General features: G+C 42.0%; 1 protein-coding gene across 1 annotated transcript in view; it reads right to left on the bottom strand.

The window, feature by feature from the left end:
• Positions 1 to 22,201, bottom strand: part of STK10 (serine/threonine kinase 10) — a 253,740-nt gene that overhangs the window by 45,063 nt on the left and 186,476 nt on the right. The window contains exons 6-9 of the mRNA XM_073620588.1: positions 18,563 to 18,757; positions 15,758 to 15,839; positions 12,920 to 13,051; positions 8,672 to 9,184 (exon numbers count right to left, since the gene is read on the bottom strand). Coding sequence (XP_073476689.1) covers positions 8,672 to 9,184; positions 12,920 to 13,051; positions 15,758 to 15,839; positions 18,563 to 18,757 — 922 coding nt within the window. The remainder of the gene's footprint in view (positions 1 to 8,671; positions 9,185 to 12,919; positions 13,052 to 15,757; positions 15,840 to 18,562; positions 18,758 to 22,201) is intronic.

Below are 22,201 nucleotides of genomic sequence, written 5' to 3'. Positions count from 1 at the left end.
CCATCGTGCCTCTGGGTGTCCATGCTTGTGGCTGTCAGAGTCTTGCTATGCCTCATGGGGATTGAAGTTCTGCAACAGCTGGAGGTCCACTAATTGCATATCCCTGCCCTAGACAAACAAGTGTTTAAACTTTGCAACGGGGAGACTAGTTTTGATGACCTGGGAGAGAAAGAGATGAACTAATCAGCCTGCTGCTCTTTTCACAGTCCAATCACAGACTCAGGGCAGGGGCAGGACCTATTGTACCTGCAGCAGGTAGAAGTCAGACCTCCAGGCAGGATGTGCTGTTTGGAAGAGCTGTGCAAATCTCAGACAACTGAGAGAAATACAAATTCTTTGCCAGGTAAAGCAACTCCCATATTTGTATTTCATCTCTGTATTTAGCAGTTTGCATGGAGGTCAACTTTGCATATCCTGCCATATCTATCCACAAGTCTCAACAACTTTATCAAACTTGTAAGAGAGTACAATATCATAAGGCATTGTGAAAATGCCAATGCCATGGTAATTTTTATTTGCACAAACTTGACTTGATCTTTTCTTAATGTTACGCTAAAAATTGAACTCTGACTGAGCTCCCCCCCCCCCCCAATTCTACCTAAACAAAACATAGAAATAAAACATATGGACCCAAATTTGCTACCAAATTAAAGCCCCATCTTTTCCAAAAGAGAGACTTGTATTTTCTGGAAAGACTACAAAGGCTAAAAGGTGCAAAACCAACACCAAAAAGGGAAAAAGGTTCTGAGACTCAAGGGTGGAAAGAAAAAAGCTCTGAGACTTGTGTGGAAAGGGAAAACTCTCCACAACTCAAGACAGAAAGGGAATAGGCTCTGGGATTCAATGGCCGAAAGGAAAAAAGTCTTTGGGACTTGAGGTAGGAAGAGAAAAGAGGCTCTAGGACTCAAGAGTGGAAAGGGAAAAAAAGGATTGTGACACTTAAGGGTGGAAAGGGAAAAAGTCTTTGGGACTTGAGGGAGGATCACTATGAACACCACCCCATCGCTTGTCTCCTGCCGACCGACACACCACTTTCCCCGCTGCTTAAATAAACAAAGAGCAAGGTCAATGGCATCACAAGGGGCAGAGCCACCTGGTGACGACATGGACGATAAATGAACATGTCCATATTTGGTCAATGATGTCATAAGGGGGTGGAGCCATGGATATTTCCCTTATGACATCATTGATATAATATGGACATGTCGATTTATTGTCAAGGATGTCACCAGGTGCCCCCCTCTTGATATCATTGACCTCACCCTCTTTGTTCAAGTAAAAAGCAAAAATAGAGTGTCGGTTGGCAGGAGCCAAGCGACAAAGCGGTCGTGTCAGCAGGCTTTTATTTTTTCATATGGGCACCATTTATTGTAATTAATGATAGATGTACATCGGGGGACATTTTAAAATGTTTTTTAAAAAAAAGATCAAAATAAAAAGGTCAAAAGTTTCAGTGTGTTTATTTCCAGGGCACATTCTATTTTTTTTTTGGTGAATGAGTAGGGGTAACACTCATTCACATGGCAGGGGCTGGAATCTGGGGAACTCTTTGCTGCTAAAGGGGACTTCCAGATTCTGATAAGTTACCTACTGCACCTCCACAACCATTTGGCTGGGCGTGTGGGGAAGAAGCCCTGGTCCTAGTCAACATGATGAAAAAGTGCTTTTCTGGGGGAGTCACCCCCCCCCAATAGAAAAGCACCCTCCCCATGTTGAGGGCATGAGGCCTGGTATGATTTGGGGAGTAGGGAGGGTGTACACTCACCCCCCCCCCCTTTCTTGGCCTGCATGTTTGGATAAGGGTCTGGAATGATTTTTTTGGGGGGGGGACACACCTCATGCCAAAAAAAAAAAAAAAAATGAAAAAAATGGTGTGAAGCCCAAAGGTCTTGGTATGGATTGGGGGAAGGGACCCTCATGCTATTTAAAAGAAGAAAAAAAAAATGATGTCTCTTTTGTTAATGTTCTGTTGTCAGCATGACGCATTGCACACAGCATCGGATTTGTGTTCTCTTCAAGAACCCTTCTACTGTGTTCCCTTTCCACCCACAAGCCCCATAACATCAGCATAGGCTGCTATGGCTATAGATACGCTGCTGCCCGATTGTATGCATCGTTCCCTCACCGGCTGAATAGGTGACGCATTTAGCTTTCTGGATCACTTCGATACTTAGTGGTCAGCGGTCAGGATGCATAGTCACTATAAAATGTGTATTGCTTGAGGCAGACAGGCAACTTAGAAAGCTGCACTACTGAAGCAGGAAAAAGATGCATCATCTTCTGCATATGCAGCATGGCCAATGTGTGTAATTCACAGGGTTTTACAAATATGTACCGTATTCAAAATGCATTATTTAGCAGTTAGTATAAAGTTAAGCTTCGAATACTGTCAATACACTTTAAAGATGGAAATGGTGTATAAGCATGCAATGACATCATGAATCGACAAACAAATTCAAATTTCACTGACAACCACACTGGACTGATGTCCAACTATCAAGATTAATTAACCCTTGGAGGTGTTGGAAGATACAGGTGCATCTGTATTATGTTTGATACCTTTCGAAGAGCTCCACTCAAAAAACAGAAAAAGGTAACAGTGCAAAAATTGTCCAAGCAGGAATTTCTACAGCGTGTGCTGGATGAGTGCATCAATGAAAACTGCGATAAATTAAACCAAAACGTAAGTAGTTCTCTTCTCAGCATGCAAAACTCACATCAAGGCACTTCCGCAGCATGTGCCAATATAGGGAGCGCTCAAACCCAATCTTTCATGTATTTTGAACTTCTGTATAATGTCACCAACAAAATAAGAAAAGGGTGGGTACAAACTAGCTAAACAAGTTAACTGTACACTAAGTAAATCATTGCTAAAGATCTTTATGCCAATAAAACAGGCATACAATATACGTCACTCACTTTGCTTTGACCTATGTAAATAATGCTCACTCGTATGCAGATGTCGTTGAGAATCTGGTACTAACATTCCAGAAATGTGAAGAAGCAGGTTGGGTATGTCCTAGGATACAGAAGTGTGAACACACACGGCAGCAGCCTGGGTGAATGATTAACAGGTAGGCAATTCTAGTACTGATGGCAGAAATAACCTCTAATGCAGGAGTATTTGTGTACACAATACACAGTCCAGAGTACAATTTTAGGCACAGCTAGAAAAACTTACACACAGCTCACAATTTCATTTTATTAGTTGTGAACAGGTTACTCATTCCTATTACATTCCTATTACAAGTAACTGCTTAACCCAGCTCTATTAAAAGCAGCTCATACTTCATGTGAAAGCCGTTAAGCAGACAATCTGCATAATACCGATGCAAGAACTAGGTTTGTTTTAAAATTGTAAATACATACCTGCTATAAAAACCCTCAAAATAATATAGCAAAAACAAACTATCAAAATACATAAACTAGTACAGTAATCCACATATTGCCAGCAAACAATATTTTTGTTTTATCCCTTAGTGAACCGCTCAGGGTGTTAAAGCCGTACACAAACAAACACAGCTAAATTCATATTTTAACGACCTTAACCCTTTGCTGACATGTACTGCTACAGGGCGCTCGGGTTTCCCAGGATCTTGTGTATATACATGATCCTGCATTTCCGGTTATCGGGCGTGGGAGCTGATCAGTGGGTCCCACAGACCCAATGTCTCCAGGCACCCGCTGATCTTTCAGAACACAAGCAGATCGCCATTCCGTCAGTAAGGAAGGCATGGATCCTGTGTTCCTGCAAAGCAGGGACACGGATATATCACAGATCTATGCCTTCCACTAGTACAAGCACCTTCCTCACTATAGTAGAACACCAGCTAGGCACACGGTTAACTCTTTGATCACCCCTGATGTTAACCCCTTTCCTGCCAGTGTCATTAGTACAGTGACAGTGCATATTTTTAGCACCGATCACTGTATTAGTTTCACTGGCACTCAAAAAGTGTAAAAAGTGGTAGTTGGCGTCCAATTTGTCCGCCGCAAAATCGCAGTCCTGCTAGAAGTCGCTGATCACCGCCATTACTAGTTAAAAAACAAAACAAACAAGAAACAACAATTCCATAATTATATCCCATAGTTTGTGGACACTATAACTTTTGCGCAAACCAATCAATATAAACGCTATATGTAGCAGAATACATATAGCAGAAAGTAAAAAATATAGGGTTTTGTTTTTTTCAAAATTGTAGGTAGATGTTTGTTTATAGCGCAAAAAATAAAAAACAAAAACACAGAGGTGATCAAATACCACCAAAAGAAAGCTCTATTTGTGGGGAAAAAAAGGGCAAATATTTTATTTGAGTACAGAGACGCACAACCACACAATTGTCAGATAAAGTAATAGTGCCGTACAGCAAAAAATGGCCTGGTCAGGGGGGGGGGGTAAATCTTCTGGAGCTGAGTTTGGTAATACTACTGTACAGAAAAAAAAAAAAAGTGAAGTGAAAGCCTATTTTTGAAGAGCTTTAAAGGTGGCACTGTCTTAGCCAGTGCAGATCACAGGAAAATGTACAGAGCCAATCAGTGTGGCTTTGTTCCATGGATCACCGAGAACCAATCACAGCAATAACAAATGTAAAAAACAAATATCAAGAAACCCTTACTCTTGCACCATCTACTTATGGCTTTATAATGGCCCATAAACAGGAGATAATCTAAGCAATAATAAAAGACAACACATCTACTTAGTGTTAAGACTGATTGTCAAACCTCTAGGCCTAACTGATATAGTTAGCCATATAAACAAATAGCCTGAACAAATTTCAACCGACTGTTGAGGAACTGGACGAGTGGGTGGTGTGTTTGGCTGTCTCCTATGGCCTGTTTTACACGGGCTTCAGCTTATATAATAGCAGTGTGAGAACACAAAGCTTTTACAATACATTTGCAGACTTTTCAGCAAGCTTTGTTAAAGCTTTTAAAGACACATTCAGCTCCAGTTTGTAAATTTGAACGAATGGCAAGAGGCGGGAATTTAAAGGTGCCAAAAAAAGGACGGAGGATTCGTGAGAGAGAGAGTTTGCACCTCCTCTCCATATCAACAAGATTCCACATACTGATTCTAAGTACCTGACTGTGCTGGTTGCTTTCTAGAGTAAACAAGCCTATACAGCAGGAGTGCTGTATGCTCATTTTTGGGCCTTCCTATGCATCAGGAAACACCATCTGCTGTTTCTCTCCTTTCAAATCCCAGCAGCAAATTACTAGTTTCAGGGAAATGAGGAACCAATTGGTTACACTTTGAAATCTATTTTGAATAAGAACATTTTTCTTCTCCCTATGGTTGCAACATGCCCCCTTGACTTAGGCTCTAGAGCGGGGATATGCAATTAGCGGACCTCCAGCTGTTGCAGAACTACAAGTCCCATGAGGCATAGCAAGACTTTGACAGCCACAAGCATGACACCCAGAGGCAGAGGCATGATGGGACTTGTAGTTTTGCAACAGCTGGAGGTCCGCTAATTGCATATCCTTGCTCTAGAGGAATTGCAATATTCAATTGATTGAAGGATTAGTACTTTTAATGCCCCTGAGGAAGCTCCCTTGGGCGAAACATGTAGAGCAGAAGTTGCTGCACTGTTGTATGAATTATATGTCTTTTGAACATTTATTGTCATTTTAAACAAATTGATATTTAATAAAATGTATATTTGTTTTGGCACCTTTAAAGTCTGCCTCTTGCCATTTGTTCCTATTTATCGAATGGGATGTGGTGCCTATTTCCGTTTTTTTCATCGTCCTTATCTTCAACCAGTTTGTAAATGTTGAGCATATGTCTTAATGGGAGAGCAGACTGCCACTTTAAACCAGCTGTTAGCAGGCTTTAACACTAGCTTGTTGAACACCTGCTAGCAGCTTGTTTACAGTGTCAATTGGCACTCCCATTAAGATCTGTGTATACATTTCCAAACAGGAGCTGAAAGTGTTTTTTTTTTTTTTCTATAAAAATAACAAACATGTTATATTTACCTGCTCTGTTGTAATGGATTTGCACAGAGCAGTCCAGATCCTCCCCTTCTCCGGGCCTGTTTCTGTGCTCCTGGCCCCTCCCTCCTGTTGAGTGCCCCCACAGCAAGCAGCTTGCTATGGGGACACCCAAGCCGAGCTGCAGCTCCATGTGTCCATTCAGACATGGAGATGCAGTTGGGCCCTGCCCCCTCTCTCTCTCCTGATTGGCTAACTGACTTTGATTGACAGCAGCGGGTGCCAATGGCACCACTACTGTGTTTTAGCCAATCAGGAGGGAGAGACGGATGAGACACTCATGGACATCGCTGGACAGAAAGGGACCTCAGTTAAGTATTAGGGGGGCTGCACACGGAAGGCTTTATATCTCAATGCATAGAATGCATTAAGATAAAAAAAACCTTCTGACTTTACAATCCCTTGAAGGGTGCTTTAAAAGCTTAGAGAAGGTTGCTCGAAGCTTGATGAAAGCTTTAGAAAAGCTTGCTGAAAGTGCCATAAAAGCTTGCTGTTCACACTGCTCTTATACAAACTGAAGCCCGTGTGAAACAGGCCCATCTGACATTCCTTGATTGAAAAGCCAGGCAAAATATGGTTAGCTGAAAAGTGGCAGATGCAGTCTATGTTTGAGTATTTTGACAGCTAGCAGGGAGATTCAATCATCCATGTTGTATAGCGTGGATGACAGAATCTGTTAGTTTTGGTTCATTCAGCCCAGGCTAAACTAAATAAGCGATCAGTGTATAGCCAGCCTTATACTAGAAGGACCATATTTCTACTCACAAGAGCACCTTTACAGCATGCAATTGTTGCAGGTGATATTCATATCCCTTATAAATATGACATATAATGCTGCTCTGGAGCAATAAAACTGAATTTGCAACTTTCTTTTAATAGAACTCAACGGAATGATCAATCCCAGCATAGGTCATACCTCTGTACTAAGTTGCTTTGTTGTCTGCAGATCCCGATATGTTGCGTTTAGTTGTTGCTTTGTACACCATGTAGTTTTTGAGAGACTGTTAATTCCACAGCCCCTTCTCTGCAGTGACCAGAGTGGAACACTCCCCTTTGTAATCTTCTAGACTCTGCAAATGATGCAAGTTCCTTCACAGCTCTGATGGTGGGTTGGATTGAATACATCCCAATTAGCATTCAATCCAACCCAGTCACACCTACAGGAAAAGTAAAATCCTCCCAAGTCGCTCCTCTCAGATTACAGCTTTATTCAAGAAGAAAACGCCTTCATACACAGCTTGTTTTGAAAGCTAGCTGCGCCGCTGCTTGGCAGGATTGAATGGATCACAATTACAATTCAGTCCTGCCCAGTTAAATATGCCCACCAGTGTGTACAGGGAGAGTCCCACCCCTCAGATCCCCACCTCCTAGAGCCCTGCTCCCTGTGAAGTGATTCATTTACACATAAAGGAAACACCTTCATAATAACTTCCCATAGCCCTGTAGTCTTAGAGTGTGCCATTATTATTTGGCATGCTGCATGGAAGGAACGACACAGGAAGAACATACGACACATTTACACCTTTCACCACCGACATGAAGGCCCAGACACACCCACAGTAACCCTACAACCCACCCGCATCAACTCCCAGAACTGGTCCCATAGTCCGCCCTAAAACTACAGAGGCTCAAAGGATCATGGGACATGTAGTATCAGGACTGGAAATGGAAGGAAACAGGAGGTCAGAGAACTTTGAAATTCAGCCAGAAGAAGGAGAGACATCACAGACACAGAAACCTGCTGTATACAGCTAAAGGAGGTAGGACATATAAGGACACTGGGGTAGTCATTCATTTACATGCACAAGGCATCTGTTTCAGGGAGGAAAAGTAGGAGTTCTTCTTTAATGACAAACTGTCATGCACTCTTTACCCTTTGTCTGCTAAGGAAATATTAAATGTTACTTCTGCAACATTTTCAGTTGTTGTTTGTAAAGACCAAAAACAAACCACCTGTAAGAAACAATAAATCTATGCTGGTGATATGATATATCACACAAATTCTGTGTCCCAGCTGAAAATCCGTGAAAGCATGTCGGATAATGCTGTCCAAATCACAAAACTAAACCGTAAATCCAATTAATAAAAAAGCAAGCATAAATAAGGCTAAGGCTAAATATAGGCGTTAAGGAGATCATACCAAGACATTCAACAAGACTTCATAGAAAAACAAACTGGAGGGAAAGAAAGATGAATGTATTACCCTTAGCAATCCATCAGATGTTTTATTTTTCTACACTACACTTTTTTACACTACAAAATGCCAAACATCTGTTGCAGCCATCTTCTATTCTGCCTTCTTCCTAACTTCTATGCACACAGGCACATTATTGCTCTGCTTTCATTCAGCACTGAATAGACTCAAGCTATATTGTTGCTACTACCCATCTAACAAGAACTGCTAAACTTTCATCTGGCTCTACGGAAAGGTGAACAGGAAGCTGCAAATGGCATAAGTTCAAGGAACTCAAGATGCAAAACACTTGAACTTCATAGGCCTTGTAGGAAACAGAACTGAGGGTAAAAGATAAAAGTTCAGTGAGCAGCACCAATGACACAGTCGAACTATGACTCAGTGGTGCTTATCAAGTTATTGCTGAAAAGCCAGCAAATCTTACTTATGTTTTACTAAAGAAATGTTAAAACACACTGGCATGGGTAAACATTATCTTACCCTGACAGAAATTGAACCAGTTTCTTTGTTAAGGGAAAGATCAGCGGACAGGTTCATGCTGAGATCCATACTGTCTGAAGCAGAATTACTGCCTGAGTCGGAGTCCCTTTTGGACCAGCTGCCCAAGAAACGAGAGGTAGAGCTGATGCTTCCATTATGCATTAGCTCAGCAGAAAGGCGTTCATATTGGCTGTTCCTTGGCTTGTGACTGTTGGGTGTAACAGAGATGTGGTCCTTATTCCCGTCTTGGTTATGATTTGCAGCTGCAGAGTGGCCCCTTCTATCTACTTCAATCAGTGGGTTGATGTTAATAATGTCAGGCTTTGGATCTTCTACACTGTGAATACTCTGTACATGAATATTCTCTGAAGAACTTCTGCTGTCAGCTTTGCTGCTTATAGTGCTGTCTGGGCTTTGGTCCTTCAAATGTTCTGCAAGAGGCTTTATTCCATTGCTAACTGGGCGCTTGTCTTTTTCCACATCAGAGGAGTACGGGCCGTTCTTTGCTGGTGGCTAAAAAACAGAATGGAACGAAAAATTTATGTAAAAATAATGATCAAAATATGTACCATAGCAGCAAATAAAAGAAAATTAACACAGGCCTACATGTAATTTATTGCATACTGCATAATTTAAAAAGTGATTGTAAAGCTTAACCTTTTTTTATTAAAATAACAAACCTACTATATACTTACCTGCTTTGTGCAATCGTTTTGCACAGAGCAGTCCGAAAACTCCTCTTCTGGGATCCCCGACCAGTGCTCTTGGCTTATCCTCTTCTGTGTCTGCCCCCATAGCAAGCGCTTGCTATGAGGGCAAACGCTCAGGCTCGCTCCTAAGCAGGGCTGTGTACGTCCAGATACAGAGTTTGGCTCAGCCCTGCCTTCCAGAAGCTGCTAGTGTGCCATAATGCAATAAGCTGTCAGATCATGAATATAAAAGGGTTAGTCGAAGTAAGAAAAAAAAAAAAAAGGTGAAAGATAAAAAAAAAAGAAAAAAAAAAAAAAAAATCTTCAACAGAAGGAGTCCACAATTTGATGTGAAATCACTAGCAAAAAACTGCAGCCTCAAGGAGTGAGCAGGATTATAGGAATACACTAGGGTGGGGGCTGGGTCCACCAAAGATTTAGTCACCTGAAGCCGCCTAGTCTGAAGGCACTTTCACATGGGTATTCCACTTGTATGTTTTTTTATCTGTCTGTTTTTGTATGAAAAAATGGACAGCAATTTATTCCTATAAGCTTGCAGATGTAAACAGATGATCATCTGCTTACATCCACCTACATCTGTATCCATTCAGGTCCATTTTTAAAACAGAACAAGACTGCATCCTTTTCAGTTTAGACATATCTGAACAGATCTAAAAGGATGCTGTCCGCTTACGTCTATTTTGTTTATGTCTGTTTTTACCCAAGAATCTTTTTTTTTTCCCATAATTTCATCTATGGTTAGTTTATTCAACAAGAAAACAAAGCAAAAAACTGATGTAAACTGAATCAGTATTCATGTTTATTACCAAAAAATTTGACTGAACTGATGATGCCCGCGGGCTTTGCTCACACAGGTGTACTCAAGCGTACACCCATGCAAGGGCCATGTTTGCCCGCATGGGATGAACAGGTTGCTCTGTGCATCTGTGTGTGAGTATTCCTATTCATGTCTATTGGAAACAACAGCTGTTCCCAATTTGACAATGTGAGGGTGCCTGTCCCCGAATGCAGAAAATGCGAGTTCGGAGACACGCACCCACACATATGTCAAATTGGAGTAGCGGTGGTGTCTGTGCAGCCACTGTGCCCAATAGACATGAATAGTACTGCCCACCCGTGGATGCACGGAACAAATATGGCCCTTGCACAGGTGCATGCTTAGAGTTGTAAAGGCAGAAGGTTTTCGATCATAATGCATTCTATGCATTAAGATCAAAAACCTTTTGTGTGTAGCAGCCGCCCCAGCACCCCGCTAATTACTTACCTGAGCCCCATCTCTCTCCAGAGATGTCGACAAATGTCTAAGCCATCCAGGACACTCCTCCTGATTGACTGAGACACAGCAGCGGCGCCATTGGCTCCCGCTGCTGTCAAAGTCAGCCAGGCAATCAGGGTACAGAGGGGCAAGGTAGGTGATCCGTGTCTGAATGGACACACGGAGCTGTGATTCGGCTCCAGTGCCCCCATAGGAAACTGCTGACTGTGGGGGCACTCAATAGGAGGGAGGGGCCAAGAGCAGCAAACAAGGACCCGAGAAGAGGAAGAACCCGGGCTGTTCTGTGCAAAACCAACTGCACAGGGGAGGTAAGTAGAACAGATTTGTTATAATAGACTTTACAATCACTTTAAGTATGCCCGTGTGTATGAGGATCAAGAATTAACTTCTGTGTCTTGTACTTTACAATTAGGATGCATATTTAATTCCAATAGGTTATATCAAAACCCCAAATAGCCTGGAATGTTCTTGTTGTAAGAAACATTAGAAACTTGCAAGTTTTTGCAATTACTGTTGTCTACATTTGTGCCATAATGGGATGCATAGGCATCTTTTATACCCCAAAACATAATCTGTAATCTTCTAGCGATGATACAGAAGTGCAATTTTTATGTAAAGAAACAGTGTGGTAATGACCGTTAGGCAAGGCTCCCCTTTAATTTACAAGGTCGAATTTTCTTTTGATGTTATGACAACATCAAAAGAAAACAATTGGTTTGTGTAAGGCTGCATTTACACGTGAGCGTTTTGTTTTCAGGCAGAAAGTCGTGCGTTTTTACACAGGTCAAAAGGTCACCAATGTAAAAAGCAGAAAAACGCCTGTAATCTGCCCAAAAAAAGAAGCTCATGTACTTTTTTGAGCTTCAGGCATTTTGCTTCAGGCTACAAAACACTCAGATGTGAACAGGGGCCATTTAAATGAATAGCATTTTGCTTGTTGAGTGTTTTTGTCGGTAGTTTTACGAGCTGAAAACGCTCAGGTGTGAGTGCAGTCTAAACCATACGTGAAAAGATAAGCTCACATTGACCTTGTGCAGACATGAATTAGTACAATGGTGCCACTTTTATAGGTCTGCAAGAATTCTGAATGACACTGCATAAGTGGGGGAGAGTTTGATGCTCACAAAATAAGCATAAAATGTCATCAAGAGCATCCAACATACGTGTTGTGACTTATCTATTGGTTACCATTGACCGTAATCAATGTGCTGTAGCATGATCGGAACCCCAGAAGTTAAATGAAACATTGTATGAGATGTGCACTGGACCCTGGATATCATTAGCAGGTTGCAACAACCAAAATCTGTTTTTGCATTTTAAAATAGCACATAGGAGCAAAGTGGCCAAACTTTTTGTGTTTGTTTTGGGTGGAATGGGGAAGAGTTGGACCCTCTGCCAAGTTTTTATTGCCATCTGTGTCCACACTGGGAAGATTCAGCTCTCTCTTTTTTTTTGGGAAATCCCAAATTTTATAGTTGCCCTCATGTTAAAAGGCAAGAAGAAATCTTCCAATGGGGACACCTGTTCGGGGCACAACTGACTAAAAGGAGAAGTCATTTGTGAGATTTCCTCTGACTTCCTGTTGGAAGTGAATGGAAATGTCCCCAATGGTAAGGCTCGGTTCACACTGGGGCGACTTGTCAGGCGACCTAGTCGCCTGACAAGTCGCCTCCCGTTCTGTGCTATGGAACCGTTCTAATTGGAGCGACGCAAGTCGCTCCGACTTAGAAAAAGGTTCCTGTATTACTTTGGGGGCGACTTGGGGCGACTTGCATAGACTTCTATGCAGAAGTCGTCTCGCAAGTCGCCCCGGCAGTCGTTTGCAGGTCGCCTCGCTGAGGCGACCTGCAAGTCGTGCCGCCCATGTGTGAACCGAGCCTCAGAAGAAAGAACAGACTTACTGGCAAGATCATCAAATGAAAATAAAGGAAAGAAAGCCTAAAAAATAAAAACAAATGTAGCCATCATATCTAAGAATTGGTAAGCTGCAATATAATAAATGTTTGCTTTTGGGTTTAATACCCTCTTGCTTCTTGTTAACCTTCGGTGAAGAAAATAAATACTTGTAATGTCTATTTACCTTGGCTAGTATAATATAGCACACTTGGGTATTGGGTATAACAGGAGAAACAGACTCCACTGTGGTTGTTGGTAGGGAAAGAGATTTGGGGTAGATTGGCACTTCATTTTATTTACAATTTTTACAACTGTTACAAAAAAGCCAATATAAGTCAGAGCTTTAAAGTAAAGATGGCAACTTACAGAAACGGAATCTGGAGAGTCCTCTTCCTCCATTTCTCCATTTTCTTCTATTTCATCCAAAACTTCAGCTTTTGCTTCTGCCACAAGATCCCGCAAAACACGGTTTTTGAGGTCTTTGTTTACAAATGGGTGCTGGAAGGCAATTCATAAAAATTTGTAAAAAGAGAAGGTACATTTGAAAAAAAATATGTAGAATGGGAAGTTACAAAAATGATATGCATTTTTAATATCAAAATAAACCTTTGAGTTTCAACTATCCTCTGGGGATTAATCTTTTACATATGTTGCTACTTGCTGTTTTTGTGCCTCTTGAAATACTGGTGCCATCTTGAAATATATTCAACATCTTCACTTACCTGTCCAGGGATCCAGCACTGTCCTCATTCAGGCTGGTTCTTTGCCAGTCTTGGGGTCCCAGGCGCCCACCATGCTAACTGTGGAAAGTCAACCTTAACTCCATAAAGCTTCACAGCCAGCTCTCAGCGCTGCATCCTGTGAATGGTCCTGCAGGTGTGACGTGTCCCTGTGGTCAGGTATGGAAGGCAGGGGACAAACTTATGCTCAGATCACCTAAGCGATCTGGGCATAAGTGGGAGTGGGTACCTGTCAAAACCAGGTACCACTCCTGTCCCCCTCCTCCCAAAAAAGTGTGCAAACATTGAAAAGGAGAGGGGAAGGAGGCAGAAAAGCAGAACTTCCCTTTAGGGGTAAAGAAAAACGTATAATGTTTAATTATAGCTATTAAAACACCAGACTTTGGATGCTTATTCCCCAATTGCGTGTACAATCCCCATTAGTGTACCAAACAGGGCAATTTTTTTTTTATTTTGGTGAAAGGGGGTTATAATCCGTAATTTTTTATTTTTTTTTGCCATCTGTGTACCACTGGGGAGATTTCCCTTCACATTCTGTGCCATAGACAAAACAGGCAGTGATAAAAAAAAAATCCATCCAAAGTGAGGGAATCCCAGTGTGTCACCATGGTCACCAGAACTAGTGTCTCCATTGGATGACTAATGTGACAACCCAAAATGTGGGATTTTCTCTCATTTCTACACCAACGGTAAACAGGACAAAAAGAGAGGGTGAATCTCCTTAATGGGGGCACAGACAGCAATAAAAATTGACTGGTGTTCTAAGCGCTCTCCATTTTATACAAAACAAAAAAAGGTTTGGGTTTAGTTATACTTTAAGATGCTAATTAAACATTAAAATAGGTTCCACCAGTGTAGTAATTGAGGAAAAATATAACTGGAAAAATTTACTTTATAGGCACCACTGATAAAAATACATTTTATTAAACACACCACATAAATATAAAAACAGAATTAATTCATTCTGTTTTTATATTATGTGGTATGTTTAATAAAATGTATTACTTTTTATCAGTGGTGCCTATAAAGTCAATTTTTCCAGTTATATTTTTCGTCAATTTCTCAATATGTTAGGACGAGGCGCTTTGTTATTTTTGTACACCCGCAGTGCCATCCTGCGTTGGTGTGCTTCGCTTTTTTCTTATCCATCAGTGTAATGATAATGATTATTTGGATTGTGGCTAAAAGGTTTTTTTTTTTTTTTTTTAAATAGGAAATGCTTTCCTGGTGTACCTTCTCTTGGGAGTAGCATGGTATCCATTCCATGGTGCCCTTACAAACAAAATTAGATTTGACTCTAATGTGTTACCAACTGGCAAATTTTAACAGAATAAGGGTATCCTGTCTCCTCACTCAGTTTGGGGGGGGGGGGCCCAGACCTCATTACTGTCACACTAATCAGTAAAACATTATAGTATTAAAAGGTGTCTTGGGCTGCTGATCAGGTCACTTCAAGTATCATTCAGCTTAAAAACTTTAACTCTAGCATCTGAGATGCTGACCAGACACTGGGGTTGATTTACTAAAACTGGAGAGTGCAAAATCGGGTGTAGCTCTGCATGATAGCCAATCAGCTTCTAACTTCAGCTTGTTCAATTAAACTTTGACAAAACAAAAAAATTGGAAATTGATTGGTTTCTATGCAGAGCGGCACCAGATTTTGCACTCTCCGGTTTAATAAATCAACCCTACTATATACAGCCAATGCAAGCCTTCGAGAGGAGCTAAAGGGCAATAAAAATAAAATAAAAAAAGATAATGAATAAAAGTGATTTTTTTTTTTCAAAGCGACCGCTTCACTATAGGAACATTGCATTGCATTCACATACAGGATTTCCTCAAATTTCAACTTTACCTCTATCCCTGCTCAGTCCTGCCTCTCATGTTGCATGCATCTTAGGTTGAGTGTTTTGACATGCACTTTACAGCCTTGAAAACTATTAAAGTACATCACTATATCATATATTTTATAAAAAAGCGTAGTATATATTTTGGCAGTGTTTAATTCATACTTCCTATGAGATGTTCACTAATCATTTAGTATTATAGACACATGAAGTCCCTAAAAGCATTCAAAAAGCTCTTACTTCGTAATACCCAATACGTGTATTGCCATATGGGTCTTACAATATGCATACCTGTGCATAATAATGGTGGGTATGTGTAGGTTTTGTATGTATGGGGAAGGGTAATGAGAGTGTTTTTTGTAATGTTTTTGTTCTCTTTCGGAATTGAACCATTCATTGACAACGACATATAATGTGGCCATCTAAAATCGGGTACAGCCATGATGTAATATTGGGCAGTGAAGGGGTTATAGATGCAAAATAATATTTTTTTTAATAAAATTTCTCCTGATCTCTCTTTATTAAAAGAAATATTACCAAAAACAAAAGAACAATATTAGCAAAAACTTTGAGATCTTGTAGATAATGCTCATTGTGTCTGAAGATGTTTGGCTTACCTCCAGAAGCTGCGCTGCACTTGGCCTTGTTTCAGAGTTCTTATCAAGGGCTTTTTTCAGGAAGTCCCGGAACTCTAGAGACCTTCCAATGACACAAATAGTTTGTGATGTCATTAGATACAATATGATAGAAAACATGACCAAAAGCTTGATACATTCTTCTTTCACGCGCTCATTTCCCTATGCATATCTGGCAAAACTCCCAACAAAACAGACAGAAAGCAATGATTCAGAGGACATGCTTCCAAACAATCAAATTGTCTAATTGTATATAGAAAAATTGCTAAAGATAAATTTATGCACACACACACAGACATTATGGTGACAATAACAGAATTTAAGAGGATAACCCAAACACATATTTGTTTTTTTGAAACAAGCAATATGCAACAACAGAAACTCAGAGTAACTAACCAGAAATCATTGTTCAATCATTTAAAGCAGCGGTCCCAAAGCTTTTTGGCACTGGGGACCGGCTGTGTGGAAGAAAATTGTGGCCGTGGCCAGGGCCGGGGCCGGGGGGGGTGGGGGGTGGGGTTAAGCAAGTTTTCCAAGGGCAATTTGACGGTGCAATGGCTGGTGTTGGCGCTTCAATCATCCCAACACCATGGTTGGTATGGTGTCAGGGTGATTGAAGTGCATTATTTTTATCATTACATAGTTCAACCATAATTATTACATAGTTCAAACCATGATGCAGAAGTAGGAGCCCTGAGTGTGTCACCTGCCACCAGTTGTAGTTTGTCACTTGCCACGCTGCCTGCCACCAGATGCAGAATGTCACTTGCCACGCTGCCTGCCACCAGATGAGCATGTCACTTGCCACGCTGCCTGCCACCAGATGCAGAATGTCACTTGCCACGCTGCCTGCCACCAGATGAGCATGTCACTTGCCACGCTGCCTGCCACCAGATGAGCATGTCACTTGCCACGCTGCCTGCCACCAGATGAGCATGTCACTTGCCACGCTGCCTGCCACCAGATGAGCATGTCACTTGTCACGCTGCCTGCCACCAAATGAGCATGTCACTTGCCACGCTGCCTGCCACCAGATGAGGATGTCACTTGCCACGCTGCCTGCCTCCAGATGAGGATGTCACTTGCCACGCTGCCTGCCACCAGATGAGGATGTCACTTGCCACGCTGCCTGCCACCAGATGAGGATGTCACTTGCCACGCTGCCTGCCACCAGATGAGGATGTCACTTGCCACGCTGGCTGCCATCAGATGAGGATGTCACTTGCCACTTCACCTGCCAGTGCCACCAGATGTGGACTGTCATAGCATTGGTGGAAGCACTGGTCGATTTAGCACAGAGGCAGGCCTCTGCACAGTGGTCGGTTCTAAGTGAGGGCAGGAGAGCGGTGATGCGGTGCGGGCGGTGAGAGATGTCATCTCTCTGCTCCCCCACCGCACCTCAATCTTTGAAGAGGCCAGTGCTGTGAAAGCGGAAGAGCAGTGATGGGGAGCGGACGGAGAGAGATGATGTCATCTCTGCTCGACAGCCCGCTTCTCTTGTCTGTCCGCCTCTCTGATCCACCTGGCTCTCTTGTCCACCCGCTCGCCTTTCTCTCTCACGCTGCTCGTCCCCCATGGCCCAGCTGCAGAGAAGCCATAGCACCTTAGTGGGCCGTGTCCAGTGGTTGGGGACCCCCGATTTAAAGAGGTCTTGTTACCAAATAAAAACAAAATGCAGATAAAAGGTACATAAAAATCAAATATTTCAAATGATTTTTTTCAGCATTTTTCCCTTCCATAAAATCATTTTTATAGGTCACTAGAATGACAGCTCTGAGTCTTCTGATATCTCCGCCAAAATGGTGGCAGCCAGCAGCAGTCTCAAGGCTTTTAGATGTCTACATAAGGGAGGCTTTTACAGGAAAATAACCGAACATATGGCAAAAGCCCACAGAATCTTATGGAAGGATGGAAATCGGCTGGCAAGAAGGTCTCTTTAAACTAAAGAATAAGTTCACTTTGTAGAAAAAATAATAATAAATGCACATTTTTTTTGCAAGTAAAAAAATGTGCATTTATTATTTTTTTGTTTCTGGAGCCTGTAAAGCATTGAACCAGCGATCAGCAGATTGCTGGTGCCATGCAGGTCTCCTTCAGATCTGTCAGTGTATCTGTGTGCCTGTACATCCCGTATGGGCAAGCGCATACAATCTGACAGGAAGAGAGAATGAACTACCACAGTGCTCCACAGCGCTGTGGTAGTTCATTGAAAACTACAGCCGGAGAGGCTGCCAGACCTGGTAATTTTCCATTCAGAGAATACTGTGAGTAAGTGACGTGCACGGCCGGGCAGAGCCCTGCTTGGCCAAGTTTTTTTTTTTTTAATTTTGACAGCTAGCGGGGGAAAAGATCCCTGCTAGCTGTCAGATCGAGGCGGTGCAGGGGCTGGTCCATTCGTAACATGTTACACCCTGAATAAAGGTGAACTTATCCGTAAGAGAAACTAAGATATGGTTGGCTGCATTTTACATATTTTCATTCCTCTGCACCACCTTGCAGAATAAGCTTAATTATGTTCCAAGTTTTCAAACTCCTAATTCCCATTTTGAGTTCTCTTCCCTCCTGCCTTTCAAACACTCAATATATAAAACACACATTCACATCCAGCAATGAATGTGTGTTTTGATCATCAACAACCACTAATATAAAGCAGATTCCAGCTTCTACAAAGTAGTATGTTCAGAGGAAAAATATTTTTGGAATTTCTAGCAATACATCCTGTTATGATTTGAACTATGTTCTAAATACTTCTCCACCATGCCATAAAACAGAGCACAGTATCCTTACCATTTTGAAGGGGCAGCAAGCGTGGGTGGCTCGGACTTGGCGATTTTCAAGAGGACACGCATGGGATTAAGTTCATGGTGTGGGGGTTCAATCTGAGCCATTTCAATCAGCGTTATTCCTAAGGACCAGATGTCTGCTTTGTAATCGTATGGAGCATCTTTCATAGTCTCACACATCACCACCTCAGGGGCCATCCTGCAAACAGAAGTTGACATCAATTAATTATTAATCTTTTTTTTTAGTAAACTCTTTATCAGTCTTGCTGCTGTGTGAAAAAAGAGGCTTTGGCGTAGGATATAACTATGCAAATGAAAAGCATATTGATGAAAAACATTCTCACATCTGGATATCAACAGGCCATAATATTTAACAAAACAACAAGTTGTGGCATTTACAATTTTTTAAATTAAACCAGCCATCTCTTCCAGTACTAGAAAATGATGCTGAAAACACCAATGAACCAAAGAGATCAGAATATCCCATTTCATTTGTACCATATGTACCTAGTATAGAAAAGCACAGCAGCTGGAGGATTGTTAATGCTTTATTTCAGTACTTGTTATATACATGGCGATAATTGACTCAAAGATATGCCAAGATGACCAGTGAAATGCTATTCTAGTAACGCCAGTATAAAAAGATGTGGCATGTTAAAACTTTAAGTTAGCTAAAATATACCAAACATGCCACAGAAATTTGTACATTAAGGCTGGATCCACACTGAAGAACAGAGCAGCTCACAGCAAGGGTCCCCATTCACTGTTTCAGGTCCGATTTCAGCCCGAATTTTTGGCTATTCGGACATGAAAAGGACCAGAAAACGCACAGTACTCCTGTGCAATTCGCACCGCATCCCCCCCGGAGATATGTGAACCTGCTCTATAGAGAGCTGGTCACAATCTCCTGACATGTGAATTGGATGTGGGCAAACCCGAATCCAACTCGCACTGGTGTGAACCCAACCTAAAGCAGGACTCCAGCAAACAGCCAAGTACACCTTTGTTGACGCTGAACTCTGGGCTCGGAGCCACTGCTCCTTCAATAGGCCTCTTGAAGGCCTATTGAAGGCTCCTTCAGAGGCCTATTGAAGGAGCAGTGGCTCCGAGCGCGTAACCTTCTCTCAACCTCCCTGCTAGCCCTCCTCCCTGGACGATCCCTCCCCTGGATACCGAACCCGGAAGCAGACGGACGACCTGTGATGTCATGCACGCTCCACGCCGACCCCTAGTCTCTTCCTGATGGCCACAGAAGGAGCTCCCGGCTGGTAATCCACCTTCTGCAGCCCAGCATCCCTGCAGCATCACCACCACAGGATCAGAGGGAACACCGAGGACCACATACCTACACAGATGAGCCTTTTATATGTTTTTATCCTGTAAGTGTGTTTTTATCTGGTGTCATTAAACATCATTTGTTAATACTACACTCAGGTGGCGCTTCCTTCTCTACTCCTCTCTCATCCATCACAGAGCCAGCTCTCTGAGGACAGCAGCCGCCTAGCCTACCAGCCTACTTTAACCATTACATTACCGGTTACCACTTAACCCTTGAACATACAGCCTGTCCCCTATGGACTAAGTTGCTCAGCCCTTTATATCTCCCGTTATATATGGACTTGTGTGTTTGCGCTTACAGTTACCAATACTCTGTTGATCTATGTATATTGCAGGGATTTTACCAAACTATGTTGCAGATTCCAACCTTTTGTTATTCTGAAGAAATAGCTGTTTGTTTCTGTGTGTCCATGTTCAGAGTGAATCTAATGGGAGTGATTTTATAATTATCAATCAGCTGATGCACCTGCAGGGGTCCAATGTGGAAACTGCAGGGTCTGCATCCCTTTAGTAGGGAATGAGTAGGCCAATCACATAAATGGGAAACCACATTTTCAGGAGGCATTCTGTACGCCATCTGGGTACAGAACGCCTCCATGTAGCCATATTGCATTTTACATAAAATTACAGTGCAGCATATTGAAAGAGATAGATATTTACTAACATTCAATTACAATATGACTTTAGTTGCAATTGTATGCACTATATTATTTATTTTTTTTATTTGCTATTTTTTTCCCCATGAAAGTGGAGTTACCCTTTAATGATATCTAGCTTAGTGAGTATGCACATCTAAAGGGATGTTTTCTTTGAAAAATGCCATTTGCACACAGCTCATGTGCTACAGGAACATGCTTCACATTTACAACCCGAATCACTTGTATACGAAGGTCTAGCAGTTCCCCAGTTTGTTCCTCATCACCATTTTGCTTGCCCTCCACTGAGCTACTTCACCACATCTATAAGCTTCACATGAGGAAAACATTTCAGTAGATACAGATTACCTAATAGAGCTGCATACGTAGAGAAATGAGGGAGAGCAGCTAGCGGTACAGTACAACCTCTAATGAGATACTGAGATCATGCCTGTATAAATCCTTTTCTGTAAAGTAATATTAACAGGAGACACTCCATTCTCTTGCAATGTTTTAAAGTGGTATTAAACCCAGAACCAAAAATGTAACATATTGCAGTTTTCTTTTTTAGGCTTTTTTCCCCCAGTGATCTGGCCAGTAGGGATAGGCGAATGGTTTGGCCCGAACTTTGGCTGTTCGGACGTTCTCCGAACAACCAAATTATCGGGTCAGTCGATCGTTTGTCTGGCATGATGAACAGCCACAATGCACTGCGCCGCCGCACAGTGCATTGAAAGCCCTGATTGGGTGAAGTTTTCATTGCTTCAGCCAATCAGGGCACAGAGCACTGTCAGAGCCATGATATGACACTGTCATAATGACTGTATCCAATCATGGCTCACTGCTCTTAATCCCACTTCACACTATAAAAGTATTCTTTCCTTAGCGGCCATTAGTGTGATAGGGGCATGGAGAGAGATAGAACAGGGCTCTGTTTAGTGCCATTAGACAATTAGTGTGCTATAGTGTGCTATTCTGATTCTATTGTCAGTGTAGAATATCAGTTTAGTGTGCATCTAGGGATAGTTCAGTGTGAGTGTAATGCGGCCATTCATCTTTACATTAGTGTGAATGTAGGGATAGTTCAGTCAGTGTGCGTGTAGTGCGACCACCATTTATCTTTAGATTAGTGTGAATGTAGAGAAAGTCCAATGTGAGTGTAGTGACCGTTTAACACAGTATATTTAATTGCGTTACTGCAAGTTTATACGCCATATATTTCAGTGCGTTACGCGCCTTTTAACGCAGTACATTTCTGGGCGTTACTGCATGCTTAACGCAGTAGATTTCAGTTTTGTTACTGCAAGTTTAACGCTGTATAGTTCTGTGCGTTACTGCGCATTTGATGTAGTATATTATAGTGTGTCTGTGTCGTGAATACTCAAAATTAAAGTGCGCTAAACGCCACTTTCCATTGATTAAAGTGCATCCACATACACATTTACACATCTATTACATTTTATAAATAAGCACCCCCCCCCCCCACATCATTTCTGGAAAGACAGCAAGGAGAGGCAGACGTTCCCATGGCACTGTAAAGGGATCAGCAGCGTATGTGTCCACAGGCAAAGGTGGACGTGGTCAGTCCTCAGGCAGGGCATCATTTCCTCTGTTTGGTGATGTTGTCTGTTCTATCCAGCCATAGCATGCAGAGGAAGTGGTGGACTGGC

This window comes from Aquarana catesbeiana, linkage group LG03 (assembly GCF_042186555.1).
Source record: "Aquarana catesbeiana isolate 2022-GZ linkage group LG03, ASM4218655v1, whole genome shotgun sequence".
NCBI lineage: Eukaryota > Metazoa > Chordata > Amphibia > Anura > Ranidae > Aquarana > Aquarana catesbeiana.
Note: the sequence above shows the minus strand (reverse complement) of the source record. Positions and strands in the feature narration are given on the sequence as shown.